Source organism: Coregonus clupeaformis, chromosome 27 (assembly GCF_020615455.1).
Source record: "Coregonus clupeaformis isolate EN_2021a chromosome 27, ASM2061545v1, whole genome shotgun sequence".
In the NCBI taxonomy this organism is placed as follows: Eukaryota; Metazoa; Chordata; class Actinopteri; order Salmoniformes; family Salmonidae; genus Coregonus; species Coregonus clupeaformis.
The window spans coordinates 14,359,550-14,381,529 of record NC_059218.1 but is presented as its reverse complement, the minus strand read 5'-3'; the positions used below and the strand labels follow the sequence as shown (position 1 = coordinate 14,381,529).

Sequence of the window (21,980 nt, the reverse complement as noted above, 5' to 3'; positions counted from 1 at the left end):
TATTTACATGCATTGAACAGACAAGTGTAGTGCGCGAGAGAGGGTGGAGATGGAGGCTTGGCTTGAAGAGTTGGGCATCTTGTTATGACATGCATTATCTGAATTAGGCCCACATAATTATACCTACGGAGGAGCGGCTTCTATGAAGGAACTTTGAATGTCTGAACTTCAGAGAGTTGGCTTAATGTTGGCCTGGAACGTAAAATAACGTTATTAACTGGTTCCCATGCTTTTAAAATAACGGTTTTGTTCTGGAACATTAGCACTTTCGTTCCCGGTTCTATTTCGGTTCCTCGAAAAATGACGTTATTTTCCGGTTTTCTGTTCTGTTCCCTGAACCAGTTCCAACCCCTGATGGCAAGACAGACTTTATATCAGCAACTGAAATACTGTGGTTTCAGCCCACTCATCAAGTTCAGAGTTCACTTGCCTTTAGTGCGACAAGCAGCGAGACTGTTTCCACCGAGTAGTAGCCTCGGTCTACGTAGTCCCCCATGAACAGGTAGTTGGTGTCGGGCGACTTGCCCCCGATTCTGAAAAGCTCCATGAGGTCGTGGAACTGGCCGTGCACATCTCCGCACACCGTGACGGGACAGCGCACCTCCTGCACATTGGACTCCTTGGTCAGGATCTCTTTAGCCTGGAGAGGGGAACAAAACAAGTGGATTACAGAAAACATCAGTGACTGGTGTATCCACATCTAAACATGTATTCATGAGGGTGAATGAAATAGGCTGCAAGACAAGAAGGCCTATATGTTTATTTTTTTTACTTTGTACGCTACATCAAAACACTAGATAGAAAAGCTGCCTTGCATGCTGCAAGCATGAGTTCTATATTCATTCCTTTGACTGCAAGGATACCGTAGCTTCCTAGACCGACGCACCATTTGCAATGAAAGCTGCTCCATTATCACCATGGAGACAATGCGAGTGTTTCCAAATGGAACCATCTCTGCAGCGCAGCCCTATCCCTCTTTAATGTGACGGTGACGCTGATGTAAATCTATCCGCAAAACTTGCACTCTCGCTAAAGCAAACAACATCCAGGTGCATTACATCTCCACATGAATTTGAATGACTGCAATAAAAAATGGACTGGGTGGGTGTTAGCTAGTTGTTGCACATATAATACTTAAACTTTACAACGCAAAGTATGGATCCTCAAGGAGGTCAATCATTTTATGGTTTGCAATTAACATTTGTTGGTAGCAAAGGGCACTCCAACAAAACAGTGAGATGTTGCATTTCAAATCAGCCAGACTGATGTTCTGCGCATTCTGGGGTCGTTTAAAAAAAGTACACAAACATTACACTGCCTTTAAGGGAACTGTGTGAAGGAAAAGATAACAGTTGTGACATTGTTGTGATCTAAAAATGATTCCACCCTAAATGGAATCTTTCATTTCCTCAAGTCCTGCATAGATAGCAACATCAACATGGGCATCATGTGGGGCCGTCAGGTGGGGATAGTCAAAGATGGCAAGCTAGCAGGGCTGTCGCAGCCCCCCCAATCGATTGGTCAACATTTTCAAACGTGTATTTTTCCATATATAGACACACCCTATGTTTGAATGATATCAACTATATGTAGGCTATTGAACTTGTCTGATGCTTTAAGCACTGCGATTAAAAATGAACACACACAAATTACTAAAGAGGGAACCAGAGATCAATATAGCCTAACCAGAAGAGAAAAAACTGTTCCCGACCCTCTTCCTCCCACTGCCTGCTGCTGCTGGCCTTCGTAGATTCTGCCTTATGCTCCTGAAGTTGCCGGTAATAAGCTACAACAGCGATCAGCAGTCTTTTCCATTTGGAGTGCCAAGATAGCCTACCATTTCTACTGATCTGTGTCCCAGTTATGATTTTCATATGCACATTTATGTGGAACAGTTTCATTTAAGTTAAAAAAAAGTATTCATATCTCAAAATCAATGTCATGTAATTAATACAAATAAAAATTATACAAATCTAAAATTAACTTAAATTGCCATTGCCAATATGAAAAAATAGCCTACATGAAGCCAACAAATAAAAACATTGTAGGCCACAGGTAGAAAATATCCTGATGAAAATAAATGACATTGGCTACGCATGGCCTGTCTGCAAGGAACTTGAAACATTGTTTCAACTATTGCCCCGTGTAGCTCAGTTGATAGAGCATGGCGCTTGCAACGCCAGGGTTGTGGGTTCGATTCCCACGGGGGGCCTGTATGAAAAAATACATAAAAATAATATATATATATATATATATATATATATATATATATATAAAAAACAATGTATGCACTAACTGTAAGTCGCTCTGGATAAGAGTGTCTCCTAAACGACTAAAATGTAAAATGTAAATATTAACTTGGTCTGGGCCGAAGCTGGTGCTAGCAAACTTGCAAGATTGTATAAAATATTCTGGGTCCTCAGAGTTTCTGTTGCACAGACAGACATACAGCTGCAGGCTATTTTGCGCAAGGGATAAATAGTAATCAGGTAGGCCTATTTTATGACCTTTACAACAAATCAGAGCATGACATTGTTTCCCCCGTCATGCTGAGTGGTAATCGAAAGGGAGAGAGCTGGAAAGATTTTTCAAATAGGCTAGGTTGAGGAACTATTGTCATGCTCAATGGATGTAAAAACAGACTGTTTACTTGCTGTTTGAGGCGAATACATTTTTTCTTTGAGAAGCTCCACAGTGATGGTGAGTTAAGACAATCAGAAATAGTATCAGATCCCCCAAATGGGCAAACTTTTAGGCCTACATTTGTGCGCAGGCCAGGTAGACTAGTCTTACTTCTATACACGTAATCAGGTGCGTGTCCTTACTCAAGATTGACAGGAGCGCTCCTAACAAATGGAATAAACCTACACTTTTTTCTCCACTCCTACAATGAAAACAGTAAGACTGTAATAATAATATATTCAATGCATTAACATAAATTACCAGAACCAAACAAACATTGGAGATTAGAAATTATGGGAATTAACGGCAAATGTACTACTGGTGAGCCAACCCCGCGGCCTCCGCAATGGATTAGTCGACTCAGACAGGCGTGAATCAGACGTGTCTCGTGTGCCCACAATTTTTTTTAATATACCGTGTGTGTGTATGTATATATAATTATATACACACACATATACATATATATACATATACAGTGGGGGAAAAAAGTATTTAGTCTCCCACTTAAAAAGATGAGAGAGGCCTGTAATTTTCATCATAGGTACACACGTCAACTATGACAGACAAATTGAGGAAAAATTTTTTTTTATGAATTTATTTGCAAATTATGGTGGAAAATAAGTATTTGGTCACCTACAAACAAGCAAGATTTCTGGCTCTCACAGACCTGTAACTTCTTCTTTAAGAGGCTCCTCTGTTCTCCACTCGTTACCTGTATTAATGGCACCTGTTTGAACTTGTTATCAGTATAAAAGACACCTGTCCACAACCTCAAACAGTCACACTCCAAACTCCACTATGGCCAAGACCAAAGAGCTGTCAAAGGACACAAGAAACAAAATTGTACACCTGCACCAGGCTGGGAAGACTGAATCTGCAATAGGTAAGCAGTTTGGTTTGAAGAAATCAACTGTGGGAGCAATTATTAGGAAATGGAAGACATACAAGACCACTGATAATCTCCCTCGATCTGGGGCTCCACGCAAGATCTCACCCAGTGGGGTCAAAATGATCACAAGAACGGTGAGCAAAAATCCCAGAACCACACGGGGGGACCTAGTGAATGACCTGCAGAGAGCTGGGACCAAAGTAACAAAGCCTACCATCAGTAACACACTACGCCGCCAGGGACTCAAATCCTGCAGTGCCAGAAGTGTCCCCCTGCTTAAGCCAGTACATGTCCAGGCCCGTCTGAAGTTTGCTAGAGTGCATTTGGATGATCCAGAAGAGGATTGGGAGAATGTCATATGGTCAGATGAAACCAAAATAGAACTCTTTGGTAAAAACTCAACTCGTCGTGTTTGGAGGACAAAGAATGCTGAGTTGCATCCAAAGAACACCATACCTACTGTGAAGCATGGGGGTGGAAACATCATACTTTGGGGCTGTTTTTCTGCAAAGGGACCAGGACAACTGATCCGTGTAAAGGAAAGAATGAATGGGGCCATGTATCGTGAGATTTTGAGTGAAAATCTCTTTCCATCAGCAAGGGCATTGAAGATGAAACGTGGCTGGGTCTTTCAGCATGACAATGATCCCAAACACACCACCCGGGCAACAAAGGAGTGGCTTCGTAAGAAGCATTTCAAGGTCCTGGAGTGGCCTAGCCAGTCTCCAGATCTCAACCCCATAGAAAATCTTTGGAGGGAGTTGAAAGTCCGTGTTGCCCAGCGACAGCCCCAAAACATCACTGCTCTAGAGGAGATCTGCATGGAGGAATGGGCCAAAATACCAGCAACAGTGTGTGAAAACCTTGTGAAGACTTACAGAAAACGTTTGACCTGTGTCATTGCCAACAAAGGGTATATAACAAAGTATTGAGAAACTTTTGTTATTGACCAAATACTTTTTATTGACCAAATATTTTCCACCATAATTTGCAAATAAATTCATAAAAAATCCTACAATGTGATTTTCTGGAGAAAAAAAATCTCATTTTGTCTGTCATAGTTGACGTGTAGCTATGATGAAATTTACAGACCTCTACATGCTTTGTAAGTAGGAAAACCTGCAAAATCGGCAGTGTATCAAATACTTGTTCTCCCCACTGTATGAGTGTGTGTGTGTATGTACAGTGGGGAGAACAAGTATTTGATCACTGCCGATTTTGCAGGTTTTCCTACTTACAAAGCATGTAGAGGTCTGTAATTTTTATCATAGGTACACTTCAACTGTGAGAGACGGAATCTAAAACAAAAATCCAGAAAATCACATTGTATGATTTTTAAGTAATTAATTTGCATTTTATTGCATGACATAAGTATTTGATACATCAGAAAAGCAGAACTTAATATTTGGTACAGAAACCTTTGTTTGCAATTACAGAGATCATACGTTTCCTGTAGGTCTTGACCAGGTTTGCACACACTGCAGCAGGGATTTTGGCCCACTCCTCCATACAGAACTTCTCCAGATCCTTCAGGTTTCGGGGCTGTTGCTGGGCAATACGGACTTTCAGCTCCCTCCAAAGATGTTCTATTGGGTTCAGGTCTGGAGACTGGCTAGACCACTCCAGGACCTTGAGATGCTTCTTACGGAGCCACTCCTTAGTTGCCCTGGCTGTGTGTTTCGGGTCGTTGTCATGCTGGAAGACCCAGCCACGACCCATCTTCAATGCTCTTACTGAGGGAAGGAGGTTGTTGGCCAAGATCTCGCAATACATGGCCCAATCCATCCTCCCCTCAATACGGTGCAGTCGTCCTGTCCCCTTTGCAGAAAAGCATCCCCAAAGAATGATGTTTCCATCTCCATGCTTCACGGTTGGGATGGTGTTCTTGGGGTTGTACTCATCCATCTTCTTCCTCCAAACACGGCGAGTGGAGTTTAGACCAAAATCTCTATTTTTGTCTCATCAGACCACATTACCTTCTCCCTTTCCTCCTCTGGATCATCCAGATGGTCATTGGCAAACTTCAGACGGGCCTGGACATGCGCTGGCTTGAGCAGGGGGACCTTGCGTGCGCTGCAGGATTTTAATCCATGACGGCATAGTGTGTTACTAATGGTTTTCTTTGAGACTGTGGTCCCAGCTCTCTTCAGGTCATTGACCAGGTCCTGCTGTGTAGTTCTGGGCTGATCCCTCACCTTCCTCATGATCATTGATGCCCCACGAGGTGAGATCTTGCATGGAGCCCCAGACCGAGGGTGATTGACCGTCATCTTGAACTTCTTCCATTTTCTAATAATTGCGCCAACAGTTGTTGCCTTCTCACCAACCTGCTTGCCTATTGTCCTGTAGCCCATCCCAGCCTTATGCAGGTCTACAATTTTATCCCTGATGTCCTTACACAGCTTTCTAGTCTTGGCCATTGTGGAGAGGTTGGAGTCTGTTTGATTGAGTGTGTGGACAGGTGTATTTTATACAGGTAATGAGTTCAAACAGGTGCAGTTAATACAAGTTATGAGTTGAGAACAGGAGGGCTTCTTAAAGAAAAACTAACAGCTCTGTGAGAGCCGGAATTTTTACTGGTTGGTAGGTGATCAAATACTTATGTAATGCAATAAAATGCTAATTATTATTTAAAAATCATACAATGTGATTTTCTGGATTTTTGTTTTAGATTCCGTCTCTCACAGTTGAAGTGTACCTATGATAAAAATTACAGACCTCTACATGCTTTGTAAGTAGGATAACCTGCAAAATCGGCAGTGTATCAAATACTTGTTCTCCCCACTGTATGTATGTATGTATATATATATATATATATATACAGTGGGGAAAAAAAGTATTTAGTCAGCCACCAATTGTGCAAGTTCTCCCACTTAAAAAGATGAGAGAGGCCTGTAATTTTCATCATAGGTACACGTCAACTATGACAGACAAAATGAGAAAAAAAAATCCAGAAATTCACATTGTAGGATTTTTTATGAATTTATTTGCAAATTATGGTGGAAAATATTTGGTCAATAAAAAGTATTTGGTCAATAACAAAAGTTTCTCAATACTTTGTTATATACCCTTTGTTGGCAATGACACAGGTCAAACGTTTTCTGTAAGTCTTCACAAGGTTTTCACACACTGTTGCTGGTATTTTGGCCCATTCCTCCATGCAGATCTCCTCTAGAGCAGTGATGTTTTGGGGCTGTCTCTGGGCAACACGGACTTTCAACTCCCTCCAAAGATTTTCTATGGCATTGAGATCTGGAGACTGGCTAAGCCACTCCAGGACCTTGAAATGCTTCTTACGAAGCCACTCCTTCGTTGCCCGGGCGGTGTGTTTGGGATCATTGTCATGCTGAAAGACCCAGCCACGTTTCATCTTCAATGCCCTTGCTGATGGAAGGAGGTTTTCACTCAAAATATCACGATACATGGCCCCATTCATTCTTTTCCTTTACACGGATCAGTCGTCCCTGGTCCCTTTGCAGAAAAACAGCCCCAAAGCATGATGTTTCCACCCCCATGCTTCACAGTAGGTATGGTGTTCTTTGGATGCAACTCGGCATTCTTTGTCCTCCAAACACGACGAGTTGAGTTTTACCAAAAAGTTATCTTTTGGTTTCATCTGACCATATGACATTCTCCCAATCCTCTTCTGGATCATCCAAATGCACTCTAGCAAACTTCAGACGGGGCCTGGACATGTACTGGCTTAAGCAGGGGGACACGTCTTGCACTGCAGGATTTGAGTCCCCTGGCGGCGTAGTGTGTTACTGATGGTAGGCTTTGTTACTTTGGTCCCAGCTCTCTGCAGGTCATTCATTAGGTCCCCCCGTGTGGTTCTGGGATTTTTGCTCACTGTTCTTGTGATCATTTTGACCCCCACGGGGTGAGATCTTGCGTGGAGCCCCAGATCGAGGGAGATTATCAGTGGTCTTGTATGTCTTCCATTTCCTAATAATTGCTCCCACAGTTGATTTCTTCAAACCAAGCTGCTTACCTATTGCAGATTCAGTCTTCCCAGCCTGGTGCAGGTCTACAATTTTGTTTCTGGTGTCCTTTGACAGCTCTTTGGTCTTGGCCATAGTGGCGTTTGGAGTGTGACTGTTTGAGGTTGTGGACAGGTGTCTTTTATACTGATAACAAGTTCAAACAGGTGCCATTAATACAGGTAACGAGTGGAGGACAGAGGAGCCTCTTAAAGAAGAAGTTACAGGTCTGTGAGAGCCAGAAATCTTGCTTGTTTGTAGGTGACCAAATACTTATTTTCCACCATAATTTGCAAATAAATTCATTAAAAAATCCTTCAATGTGATTTTCTGGATTTTTTTTTCTCAATTTGTCTGTCATAGTTGACATGTACCTATGATGAAAATTACAGGCCTCTCTCATCTTTTTAAGTGGGAGAACTTGCACAATTGGTGGCTGACTAAATACTTTTTTTCCCCACTGTATATATATATATATATATATATATATATGTGTGTGTGTATGTGTACATATATGTGTGTATATATATATAAATATATGTATGTGTGTATATATGTATGTGTGTATATGTATGTATGTATGTATTTATATATATATATATATATAAATAAAAGTGTGTGTGTGTGTATATATATATATATACACACACACACACACACGTACATACATTTTATGTATTTCAGTGGACCCGTATATACGAACATCATATTTACCATTGAAGTGTTTTGCATTAATTAAAATACTAGTCTATTTTAGAAGACGTGTATTGACCTCTTTTTGTTCCAATACCAGATTTGAATTGATGCAACTTAACAAATATATATATATATATAACATACATACACACACACACACACACACATATATATATATACACATATATACAGTTGAAGTCGGAAGTTTACATACACTTAGGTTGGAGTCATTAAAACTTGTTTTTCAACCACTCCACACATTTCTTGTTAACAAACTATAGTTTTGGCAAGTCGGTTAGGACATCTATTTTGTGCATGACACAAGTAATTTTTCCAACAATTGTTTACAGACAGATTAATTCACTGTATCACAATTCCAATGGGTCAGAAGTTTACATACACTAATGTTTAAACAGCTTGGAAAATTCCAGAAATATTGTCATGGCTTTAGAAGCTTCTGACATCATTTGAGTCAATTGGAGGTGTACCTGTGTATTTGCACCGTCTGGTGTATTTCAAGGCCTACCTTCAACCTCAGTGCCTCTTTGCTTGACATCATGGGAAAATCAAAAGAAATCAGCCAAGACCTCTGAAAAAACATTGTAGACCTCCACAAGTCTGGTTCATCCTTGGGAGCAATTTCCAAACGCCTGAAGGTACCACGTTCATCTGTACAAACAATAGTACGCAAGTATAAACACCATGGGACCACGCAGCTGTCATATCGCTCAGGAAGGAGACGCATTCCGTCTCCTAGAGATGAACGTACTTTGGTGCGAAAAGTGCAAATCAATCCCAGAACAGAAGCAAAGGACCTTGTGAAGATGCTCGAGGAAACAGGTACAAAAGTATCTATATCGACATAACCTGAAAGGCCGCTTAGCAAGGAAGAAGCCACTGCTCCAAAACTGCCTTAAAAAAGCCAGACTACGGTTTGCAACTGCACATGGGGACAAAGATCGTAATTTTTTGAAAAATGTCCTCTGGTCTGATGAAACAAAAATATAACTGTTTGGCCATAATGACCATCGTTATGTTTGGAGGAAAAAAGGGGGATGCTTGCAAGCCGAAGAACACCATCCCAACCGTGAAGAACGGGGGTGGCAGCATTATGCTATGGGGGTGCTTTGCTAAAGGAGGGATTGGTGCACTTCACAAAATAAAATAAAAAGGCATAATGAGGAAGGAAAATTGTGGATGTATTGAAGCAACATCTCAAGACATCAGTCTTTGTGGGCAGAACTGAAAAAGCGTGTGCGAGCAAGGAGGCCTACAAACCTGACTCAGTTACACCAGCTCTGTCAGGAGGAATGTGCCAAAATTCACCCAATTTATTGTGGGAAGCTTGTGGAAGGCTACCCAAAACGTTTGGCCCAAGTTAAACAATTTGTATGAGTGTATGTAAACTTCTGACCCACTGGGAATGTGATGAAATAAATAAAAGCTGTAATAAATAATTCTCTACTATTATTCTGACATTTCCTATGCTACCCTCCAGTCCCTCGACTTCTTGGCGCTGACGGAAACATGGCTTACCACTGAAAACAATGCTACTCCTACTGCACTCTCCTCGTCTGACCATGTGTTCTCGCATACCCCGAGAGCATCTGGTCAGCGGGGTGGTGGCACAGGAATCCTCATCCCTCCCAAGTGGACATTCTTCTCTTTTTTCCCCTGACCCATCTGTCTATCTCCTCATTTGAATTCCATGCTGTCACAGTCACTAGCCCATTCAAGCTTAACATCCTTGTCATTTATCGCCCTCCAGGTTCCCTTGGAGAGTTCATCAATGAGCTTGACGCCTTGATAAGTTCCTTTCCTGAGGATGGCTCACCCCTCACAGTTATGGGTGACTTCAACCTCCCTACGTCTACCTTTGACTCATTTTTCTCTGCCTCCTTCTTTCAACTCCTCTCCTCTTTTGACCTCACCCTCTCACCGTCCCCCCCTACTCACAAGGCAGGCAATATGCTTGACCTCATCTTTACTAGATGCTGTTCTTCTACTAATCTCACTGCAACTCCCCTCCATGTCTCCTACCACTACTTTGTATCCTTTTCTCTCTCGCTCTCCTCCAACACTACTCACTTTGCCCCTACTCAGATGGTAATGCGCCGTCGCAACCTTCGCTCTCTCTCTCCCGCTACTCTCTCCTCTTCCATCCTATCATCTCTTCCCTCTGCTCAATCCTTCTCTCTCCAATCTCCTGATTCTGCCTCCTCAACCCTCCTCTCCACCGTTTCTGCATCCTTCGACTCTCCATGTCCCCTATCCTCCCGGCCGGCTCGGTCCTCCCCTCCTGCTCCGTGGCTTGACGACTCATTGCGAGCTCACAGAAAAGGGGTCCGGACAGCCGAGCGGAAATGGAGGAAAACTAGACTCCCTGCGGACCTGGCATCTTTTCACTCCCTCCTCTCTACATTTTCTTTATCTGTTTCTGCTGCTAAAGCCACTTTCTACCACTCTAAATTCCAAGCATCTGCCTCTAACCCTAGGAAGCTCTTTGCCACCTTCTCCTCCCTGCTGAATCCTCCTCCCCCTCCCCCTCCGGATGACTTCGTCAACCATTTTGAAAAGAAGGTTGACGACATCCGATCCTCGTTTGTTAAGTCAAATGACACTGCTGGTCCTGCTCACACTGCCCTACCCTATGCTTTGACTTCTTTCTCCCCTCTCTATCCAGATGAAATCTTGCGACTTGTGACGGCCGGCCGCCCAACAACCTGCCCGCTTGACCCTATCCCCTCCTCTCTTCTCCAGACCATCTCCGGTGACCTTCTCCCTTACCTCACCTCGCTCATCAATTCATCCTTGACCGCTGGCTATGTCCCTTCCGTCTTCAAGAGAGCGAGAGTTGCACCCCTTCTCAAAAAACCTACACTCGATCCCTCCGATGTCAACAACTACAGACCAGTATCCCTTCTTTCTTTTCTCTCCAGAACTCTTGAGCGTGCCGTCTTTAGCCAACTCTCTTGCTATCTCTCTCAGAATGACCTTCTTGATCCAAACCAGTCAGGTTTCAAGACTGGTCATTCAACTGAGACTGCTCTTCTCTGTGTCACGGAGGCTCTCCGCACTGCTAAAGCTAACTCTCTCTCCTCTGCTCTTCTCCTTCTAGACATGTCTGCTGCCTTTGATACTGTGAACCATCAGATCCTCATCTCCACCCTCTCCGAGTTGGGCATCTCCAGCGCGGCTCACTCTTGGATTGCGTCCTCCCTGACAGGTCGCTCCTACCAAGTGGCGTGGCGAGAATCTGTCTCTGCACCATGTGCTCTCACCACTGGTGTCCCCCAGGGCTCAGTTCTAGGCCCTCTCCTATTCTCGCTATACACCAAGTCACATGGCCTCTCCTATCATTGCTACGCAGATGACACACAACTAATCTTCTCCTTTCCCCCTTCTGATAACCAGGTGGCGAATCGCATCTCTGCATGTCTGGCAGACATATCAGTGTGGATGACGGATCACCACCTCAAGCTCAACCTCGGCAAGACGAAGCTGCTCTTCCTCCCGGGGAAGGACTGCCCGTTCCATGATCTCGCCATCACGGTTGACAACTCTGTGGCGTGACCCTGGACAACACCCTGTCGTTCTCCGCTAACATCAAGGCGGTGACCCGATCCTGTAGGTTCATGCTCTACAACATTCGGAGAGTACGACCCTGCCTTACACAGGAAGCGGCACAGGTCCTAATCCAGGCACTTGTCATCTCCCATCTGGATTACTGCAACTCGCTGTTGGCTGGGCTCCCTGCCTGTGCCATTAAACCCCTACAACTCATCCAGAATGCCGCAGCCCGTCTGGTGTTCAACCTTCCCAAGTTCACTCACGTCACCCCGCTCCTCTGCACACTCCACTGGCTTCCAGTTGAAGCGCGCATCTGCTACAAGACCATGGTGCTTGCCTACGGAGCTGTGAGGGGAACGGCACCTCCGTACCTTCAGGCTCTGATCAGTCCCTACACCCAAACGAGGGCATTGCGTTCATCCACCTCTGGCCTGCTGGCCCCCCTACCTCTGCGGAAGCACAGTTCCCGCTCAGCCCAGTCAAAATTGTTCGCTGCTCTGGCACCCCAATGGTGGAACAAGCTCCCTCACGACGCCAGGACAGCGAAGTCACTCACCATCTTCCGGAGACACTTGAAACCCCACCTCTTTAAGGAATACCTGGGATAGGATAAAGTAATCCTTCTACCCCCCCCCCCCACCCCACCCCAAAGAAAGAAAGAAAAAAAACATATTGTAAAGTGGTTATCCCACTGGCTATAAGGTGAATGCACCAATTTGTAAGTCGCTCTGGATAAGAGCGTCTGCTAAATTACGTAAATGTAAATGTAATTTCACATTGTTAAAATAAAGTGGTGATCCTAACTGACCTAAGACAGGGATTTTGTACTTGGATTAAATGTCAGGAATTGTGAAAAACTGAGTTTAAATGTATTTAGCTAAGGTGTATGTAAACTTCCAACTTCAACTGTATGCAAATAAATTATATGAATTGATAGTTCCTCTTGTTTCTTTTTATTCTGTACTAGGGTATAGAATGCATTTGGAATGTATTCAGACCCCTTTACTTTTTCCACATTTTGTTACATTACAGCCTTATTCTAAAATTGATTAAATAAACACATTTCCTCAATCTACACACAACACCCTATAATGACAAAGCGAAAACAGGTTTTTAGAAATATTACCAAATTTGTTACGAATAAAAAACAGAAATACCTTATTTACATAAGTATTCAGACCCTTTGATATGAGACTCGAAATTGAGCTCAGGTGCATCCTGTTTTCATTGACCATCCTAGAGGATGTTTCTACAACTTCATTGGAGTCCACCTGTGGTAAATTCAACTGATTGGACATGATTTGGAAAGGCACACACCTGTCTACAGTCGTGGTCAAAAGTTTTGAGAATGACACAAGTATTGGTCTTCACAAAGTTTGCTGCTTCAGTGTTTTTAGATATTTTTGTCACCCGCCTCTTGAGGATTGACCACAAGTTCTCAATGGAATTAAGGTCTGGGGAGTTTCCTATCCATGGACCCAAAGTTACAATGTTTTGTTCCCCGAGGCACTTAGTTATCACTTTTGCCTTATGGCAAGGTGCTCCATCATGCTGGAAAAGGCATTGTTCGTCACCAAACTGTTTTTGGATGGTTGGGAGAAGTTGCTCTCGGAGGATGTGTTCTTAGGCAAAATTGTGAGTGAGCCCACTCCCTTGGCTGAGAAGTAACCCCACACATGAATGGTCTCAGGATGCTTTACTGTTGGCATGACACAGGACTGATGGTAGCGCTCACCTTGTCTTCTCTGGACAAGCTTTTTTCCGGATGCCCCAAACAATCGGAAAGGGGATTCATCAGAGAAAATGACTTTACCCCAGTCCTCAGCAATCCAATCCCTGTACCTTTTGCAGAATATCAGTCTGTCCCTGATGTTTTTCCTGGAGAGAAGTGGCTTCCTCGTTGCCCTTCTTGACACCAGGCCATCCTCCAAAAGTGTTCGCCTCACTGTGCGTGCAGATGCACTCACACCTGCCTGCTGCTATTCCTGAGCAAGCTCTGCACTGGTGGTGCCCCGATCCCGCAACTGAATCAACTTTAGGAGATTGTCCTGGCGCTTTCTGGACTTTCTTGGGCGCCCTGAAGCCTTCTTCACAACAATTGAACCTCTCTCCTTGAAGTTCTTGATGATCCGATAAATGGTTGATTTAGGTTCAATCTTACTAGCAGCAATATCCTTGCCTGTGAAGCCCTTTTTGTGCAAAGCAATGATGATGGCACGTGTTTCCTTGCAGGTACCATGGTTAACAGAGGAAGAACAATGATTTCAAGCACCACCCTCCTTTTAAAGATCCCAGTCTGTTATTCTAACTCAATCAGCATGACAGAGTGATCTCCAGCCTTGTCCTCCTCAACACTCTCACCTGTGTTAATGGGAGAATCACTGACATGATGTCAGCTGGTCCTTTTGTGGCAGGGCTGAAATGCAGTGGACATGGTTTTTGTGGGATTAAGTTCATTTTCATGGCAAAGGGGGACTTTGCAATTAATTGCAATTCATCTGATCACTCTTCATAACATTCTGGAGTATATGCAAATTGCCATCATAAAAACTGAGGAAGCAGACTTTGTGAAAATTAATATTTGTGTCATTCTCAAAACTTTTGATATAAGGTCCCACAGGTCACAGTGCATGTCAGAGCAAAAACCAAGCCATAAGGTCGAAGGAATTGTCCGTAGAGCTCCAAGACAGGATTGTGCCAAGGCACAGATCTGGGGAAGGGTACCAAAACATTTCTGCATCATTGAAGGTCCCCAAGAACACAGTGGCCTCCATCAAGTTTGCAGCACTCCACCAATCAGGCCTTTATGGTAGAGTGGCCAGACGGAAGCCATTCCTCTGTAAAAAGGCACATGACAACCCGCTTGGAGTTTGCCAAAAGGCACCTATAGACTCAGACCATGAGAAACAAGATTCTCTGGTCTGATGAAACCAAGATTGAACTCGTTGGCCGGAATGCCAATTGTCACATCTGGAGGAAACCTGGCACCATCCCTACGGTGAAGCATGGGGGTGGCAGAATTATGCTGTGGGGATGTTTTTCAGCGGCAGGGACTGGGAGACTAGTCAGGATCGTGGGAAAGATGAACGGAGCAAAATACAGAGAGATCCTTGAGGAAAACCTGCTCCAGAGTGCTCAGGACCTCAGACTGTGGCAGAAGGTTCACCTTCCAAAAGGACAATGAACCTAAGCACACAGCCAAGACAACGCAGGAGTGGCTTCGGGACAAGTCTCTGAATGTCCTTGAATGGCCCAGCCAGAGCCTGGACCTGATCTAACATCTCTGGAGAGACCTGAAAATAGCTGTGCAGCGACACTCCCCAGCCAACCTGACAGAGGTTGAGAGGATCTGCAGAGAAGAATGGCAGAAATTCCCCAAATACAGGTGTGCCAAGCTTGTAGCGTCATACCCAAGAAGACTTGAGGCTGTAATCACTGCCAAAGGTGCTTCAACAAAGTACTGAGTAAATATTCTGAATACTTACGTAAAATGTGATACGTTTTTGGTTTTACTAAATTTGCAAAAAAAATCTAAAAACCAGTTTTTGCTTTGTCATTACCGGGTATTGTGTGTAGATTGATGTGGGGGAAAAATGCACTGTATTGTAACCATGTGTTCAAGCTAATGAAATTAATTTGTATTTATGATACAATACAATGTATCATAAGCTACAATGTAAGCTACACAATACAATGAAATGTCTACTTGCAATAAAGCTCTCCTCGCAAACAGTGCAATGATATTAAGCTATATGTATTTGTATTTACATTAGGCTATAGCCTATAAATAGCTATATCACGTAGTCGTATGCCTATTAAGCTATAGGCCTAAAGCAAATTGTTGTATGTTCCTGAACTGGCCGAATGCTCAGAGCTGTAATTCAGCACCACAAGTTGGTTCAACTTCTTTAACCCAATGAGTCCCACCGTATGGCCGGCACGTTTTGGACTTTAACCTGTTTTAAACAGTGTGTTTGAGCTACAGACTTTCCAAAGGTTGTACCATTGGATGCATCTATTTCTTCTGCATCCGTAGATACCAACCATTAGTCTGCGTGATTAATGGGGGCTGAGCCAGAATGGTGTTTGTGAGACGAAGGGGCCCGGGGCCGGGTCTTTTATACAAAAACATCGGTAGAGTCCGAACTATTAATAGCAGTCTATGAAAAGCTGAGCCTCTCACGAACACGCACATGTAGCATGTTTTACTCTATGACGCTCACAAGCCACACGAGTCGTTCGAAGGTAAGGTGTTCTTCTACATAGAAGATCATTGGAAATTCCAGGACAGTGTCTATAATACTGTAATAAGCTCAAATAGTTGCTGTCAAACTCCAAACAGTTGTCACTGACTAGTTTGATATTAATTTCTCAGTGAGCAAACAATTTCTGTACTTACAGCATTCATATAAATTCATTTTAAATCAGGTTTTTGCTTTGGAATACTTTTTTTATTGACATTTGCCAATAAAACTCATGAATGCAACTGTTTATGTCAAATTGTTTTGTGTTCTACTTCTACTGTCCTGAAAATAAAATGTTAAAACACTTAATTGTGAGGGTAAATGTAAGGGCTGGACATGCAGATAAATGAAATTAAAAGCAGGACTGATATGGTTAACATCATTGCGCAATCCTTGCGCTGTCCTTTCCGAACCACAAAGAGGCTCCAATCGCTTAAAATGACATTGCATAAAGATCTGTTACCTATGCCTAACAGTCATACTCAACACTTACTATTTCAAATAGAAAATTGTTACTTCTCACAATGGTGCTTGTTTAGTAAAGTTCGATCAAAGCTGAATCAATGTCTCGCAAGATCACATAATTTTGTATTTTACATAACATAATCAAATATAATATAGCATAGTAGACCTATAACGTTACTGTTCATTTCTAATGAGATTTTAAGATGCTTAGCTGAAGCTGAATAGTCCTCAAAAATGTAATGTACCAAAACTCAGAGCACGCCACTATGCAGGGTATATGCTTTGAAAGAAACAAAATACAAGGCTAATAGTTTGTTAACACCATCTGCTCTAATTCGGTCATGAAACAGTAATTCAAGAAGATCTAAATGCATATTCCCATGAAACTGATTGAGATCAATCAAATTATTGGCATGGAGATGCAGTTCGGACGTTTCACATTTGTCAAATCCTTTCGGGCTAAATTCCAGGTAAACTTGGAGAAGACAGTTCATTACTTACAAAAAGCATGATTCTAACAAAGAGCTACAAAAGTAAGTAAATAGCCGTATTAGGCTGAAAGATATTTGCCTGGCTACCCATCCACATCGCGCCGGCCAACTGATGTTTCTTTCCACAATGAATGAATGTAGCGATCGATAGAGCAGCGGAATTAAATGCAGGGTGAGTCGCCAGGCAAGAAAGATATAGGCCTAAGGTAATTTTGTCAAACTTGTGAGGCTCTCCATGCTTATTAGTTGCTCATTCAACATATCTGCTGCTCCTTCACTCAATCCCGTTATAAAAATATCCCTTCCTAACGGTTTTACATTCTCTGAGACCAACCAGAAATGTTTCCGTTGCCAAATACCCAGCAAACACGTTACGTAACCCCGACGTAATGGATTGGTAATTATTGGTAATGTCATGACATTACCTTCCCAAAACATTGTGGCAACGTAATCTGAAGGTAATATCATAACCATCGCATTTGGTGATCTTCTTTACCTCCTCAACACGTCACAGCAACTTAATTTCATAACGTTACATATTGGCCCCGATTCCCGATTATACCCAAGGAGAACGTCAGTATGCCTGATATGGGGTTTAAGGCTGCATGTGCATTTCTGTATTTACTATTGCTGTACAGCTCACACTCTATTTGAGATGTGAAGCATGCACCGCATTTTTTTTGGTAATGCATAGATGTACGGTTTCAGTCAATTCAATGTTTAGATTGGTTTTTTAAATGTTTTCTCTGTTTTTAAAATGATGGAGAATAAATTCCATATTTTCAGCTGGAGTGTCAATATTTAGTGCTACCACTAGAGGGAGACGTTCAGTGTTGCTACTGCCTGCGCACGCTCCTCTTCCTCACATTAAGAAGCAATCTAACTCTCCCGTCTCGTTCATTTATCCAGTTTTACAGGTTTGTAACATGTACAGTGCCTTCAGAAAGTATTCATACCCCTTCACTTATTCTACATTTTGTTGTGTTACAGCCTACATTAAAAATAGATTAAATAGATTTTCCCCCTCACCCATATACAAAAAACACCCCAGAAGTTAAAAAATATTTTTTTGAATTTTTTGCAAATGTATTGAAAATGAAATACAGAAATCTAATTTACATACAGTACCAGTTTGGACATGCCTACTCATTCAAGGGTTTTTCTTTATTTTTACTATTTTCTACATTGTAGAATAACTATGAAATAACACATGAAATCATGTATTAACCAAAAAGAAGTGTTAAACAAAACAAAATAGATTTTAGATTCTTCAAAGTAGCCACCCTTTGCCTTGATGACAGCTTTGCACTCTCTTGGCATTCTCTCAACCAGCTTCATGAGATAGTCACCTGGAATGCATGCAATTAACAGGTGTGCCTTCTTAAAAGTTAATTTGTGGAATTTATTTCCTTCTTAATACATGAGCCAATCAGCTGTGTTGTGACAAGGTGGGGTATACAGAAGATAGACCTATTTAGTAAAAGACCAAGTCCATATTATGGCAAGAACAGCTCAAATAAGCAAAGAGAAACGACAGTCCATCATTACTTTAAGACATGAAGGTCAGTCAAGCCGGAAAATTTCAAGAACTTTGAACGTTTCTTCAAGTGCAGTCGCAAAGACCATCAAGCGCTATGATGAAACTTGCTCTCATGAGGACCGCCACAGGAAAGGAAGACCCAGAGTCACCTCTGCTGCAGAGGATAAGTTCATTAGAGTTACCAGCCTCAGAAATTGCAGCCCAACCTAAGACACATCAACATCAACTGTTCAGAGGGGACTGTGTGAATCAGGCCTTCATGGTCGAATTGCTGCAAAGAAACCACTACTAAAGGACACCAATAAGAAGACGACACTTGCTTGGGCCAAGAAACACGAGCAATGGACATTAGACCAGTGGAAATCTGTCCTTTGGTCTGATGAGTCCAAATTTGAGATTTTTGGTTCCAACCGCCATGTCTTTGTGAGACGCAGATTAGGTGAACGGATGATCTCCGCATGTGTGGTTCCCACCGTGAAGCATGGAGGAGGAGGTGTGATGGTGCTTTGCTGGTGACACTGTCTGTGATTTATTTAGAATTCAAGGCATTCTTAACCAGCATGGCTACCACAGCATTCTGCAGCGATACGCCATCCCATCTGGTTTGCGCTTAGTGGGACTATCATTTGATTTTCAACAGGACAATGACCCAACACACCTACAGGCTGTGTAAGGGCTATTTGACCAAGAAGGAGAGCGATGGAGTGCTGCATCAGATGACCTGGCCTCCACAATCACCTGACCTCAACCCAATTGAGATGGTTTGGGATGAGTTGGACTGCAGAGGGAAGGAAAAGCAGCTAACAAGTGCTCAGCATATGTGGGAACTCCTTCAAGACTGTTGGAAAAGCATTCCAGGTGAAGCTGGTTGAGAGAACGTCAAGAGTGTGCAAAGCTGTCATCAAGGCAAAGGGTGGCTATTTGAAGAATCTCAAATATATTTTGATTTGTTTAACACTGTTTTGGTTACTACATGATTCCATATGTGTTATTTCATAGTTTTGATGTCTAAACTATTATTCTACAATGTAGAAAATAGTACAAATAAAGAAAACCCCTTGAATGAGTAGGTGTGTCCAAACTTTTGACTGGTACTGTACATGTACATATCTACCTCAATTACTTCGTACCCCTGCACACCGACTCTGTACTGGTACCCCGTGTATAAGCTGTCATCAAGGCAAAAGGTGGCTCCTTAGGCTATATTAATCTCTGGCTCCTTCTTTAGTAATTTGTGCGTCTTCATTTTTAAAATCGCAGTGCAATTGACTGATTTCCATAGATGAACTGTAGCTCAGTAAAATCTTTGAAATTGTTGCATGTTGATTTAATATTTTTGTTCAGTGTATATATTTGTTCTACTTGTGCTCTTATATTTTGATACTATGTTTTTGCTCATAAAAGTTGGGGGGGGGGCAAATAAAAACATCCCTCAAGGCCACCAGTTGGGAAACCCTGCCTTATGTGTTTTGAATCCTGTTTACTGACTGTATTCAATAAAACTTCCAATGCAAAATTGAAATAATTTGATATTCTGTAATTGATAGACAACTGCCCAGTCATACAATTACTACAAAACAACTCTGTTTCTCAGTGCAATGTTTGGTGAATGCATGGTGTTGTTTTTTCCTCAGTCCTCAATGCTGCGTGTACTGATTCAGCTCTAAAACAACCATCATCGAGTCCATCACTGCAACGGATTGTCCGGTCTGCTGAGAGGGTCATTGGTTGCCTCCCCGCCTCCATCGAGATCCCGCCCGACTCCAGGGCAAGGAAGCATGCAGCATTGCCGACCCCTTCCACCCCCTCTTCCAAAGATTCCCATCTGGCAAATGGTTCAGTTCAATCACAACCAAAACCTCCCGCCACCTGAACAGTTTCTCCCCCGCGCCGTGAACCTCACCAACCGGCCACCTGGTCCACGATGATCCTCTCATCCATGGACTTTGCACCCTGCACTATCATCCCATAATAGCACATTGCTCTTTGCACTCTCTGCACATCTCTTAAAAGCATCATTTATAATGTAGCTTATAGTGTTCATACTGTATGTGGATCTGTGGAAATTCTGCAGCTAAATATTTTTGTCAGTATATTCTGACCATTGTCTGTCTGTATATTCTGTTTGTGGCAGCACCATTTCACACAGTCAAATTCCTGTACATGCAAATGTATTTGGCGAATAAAGCCGATTCTGACGTTAACCTGAGTTTAGCTGGGTTTATCATGTCAGTTTACATTCTATTATTTGGTACTGGTTATGTACTGGATGAACTGTAGCAGGTTCTCCCCTTTGTCTCTTCATAATGTATAATTCAAAATCCCCTATGTGCTGTGTGTGTCCTTATGCTTAATACCCTACATAGTGGCTCCTGCCTGCAATTACTGGACTCGTTTTATGGTGTTTGCTAGAGCTGACTGTCTGCTTTTCATTTTACAAATGTTGCTGGCTAACAAGTAATAAGCTAGCTAACTTTAGCAAGTAGATTCCACTCAACGCAAGGTATAGTATACCTATTAGAATTTATTCATTTGTTTATCAAGCTGCTGGGTTTCCCAAGTCCCAAGCCCCCCCATTAGCCTGAAATACAAACCCAAAGGTGCTTGAGAGCGAGCAATGAGAAATTGAGAGGGATAAGGTTTGTATTACAACTAAAGAGGCAAAATAACTTCTTAAAATTAAGCACCTCAATCCGCTTACAACCGGTGTAGAGCCTAACTGGCATACATAGGCGGCGCGTGAGTTTCAAATTGGGGAAAGATAATTTTCACCATAAAAATGCACCTTTATAATAAAGCATTACATGCATAATCGCATTTGCAGTCACTTTTGAGAATGGTGTTTTCCTGCTAATTGATTGCATTTTGGAACATTCATGCTTATAGCCTACTGCCGTGTGCATTGCTGAGATTATAATGTGAAGAAATAGCCTAATAGTTTATCAACATTTTAAGCTAAACGTTCTGATCTGTTGCATCAGCCTCATTGCTTTTAAAAGGTTTTTGATGCAGGTTGTATTAATTTGTCATTATAGGGTATTGTTTGTAGATTGGTGAGGAAAATTTTTTATTTAATCAATTTTAGAATAAGACTGTAACGTAACAAAATGTGGAAAAAATCAAGGGGTCCGAATACTTTCTGAATGTACTATACAGTGAGGGAAAAAAAGTATTTGATCCCCTGCTGATTTTGTACGTTTTTCCACTGACAAAGAAATTATCAGTCTATAATTTTAATGGTAGGTTTATTTGAACAGTGAGAGAAAGAATAACAACAACAAAATCCAGAAAAACGCATGTCAAAAATGTTATATAAATTGATTTGCATTTTAATGAGGGAAATAAGTATTTGACCCCCTCTCAATCAGAAAGATTTCTGGCTCCCAGGTGTCTCTTATACAGGTAACGAGCTGAGATTAGGAG

General features: G+C 42.3%; 1 protein-coding gene across 1 annotated transcript in view; it reads right to left on the bottom strand.

The window, feature by feature from the left end:
• LOC121541396 (serine/threonine-protein phosphatase 2A catalytic subunit beta isoform-like) overlaps positions 1 to 21,980 on the bottom strand; it is a 46,814-nt gene that overhangs the window by 20,548 nt on the left and 4,286 nt on the right. The window contains exon 2 of the mRNA XM_041850379.2: positions 431 to 640. Coding sequence (XP_041706313.1) covers positions 431 to 640 — 210 coding nt within the window. The remainder of the gene's footprint in view (positions 1 to 430; positions 641 to 21,980) is intronic.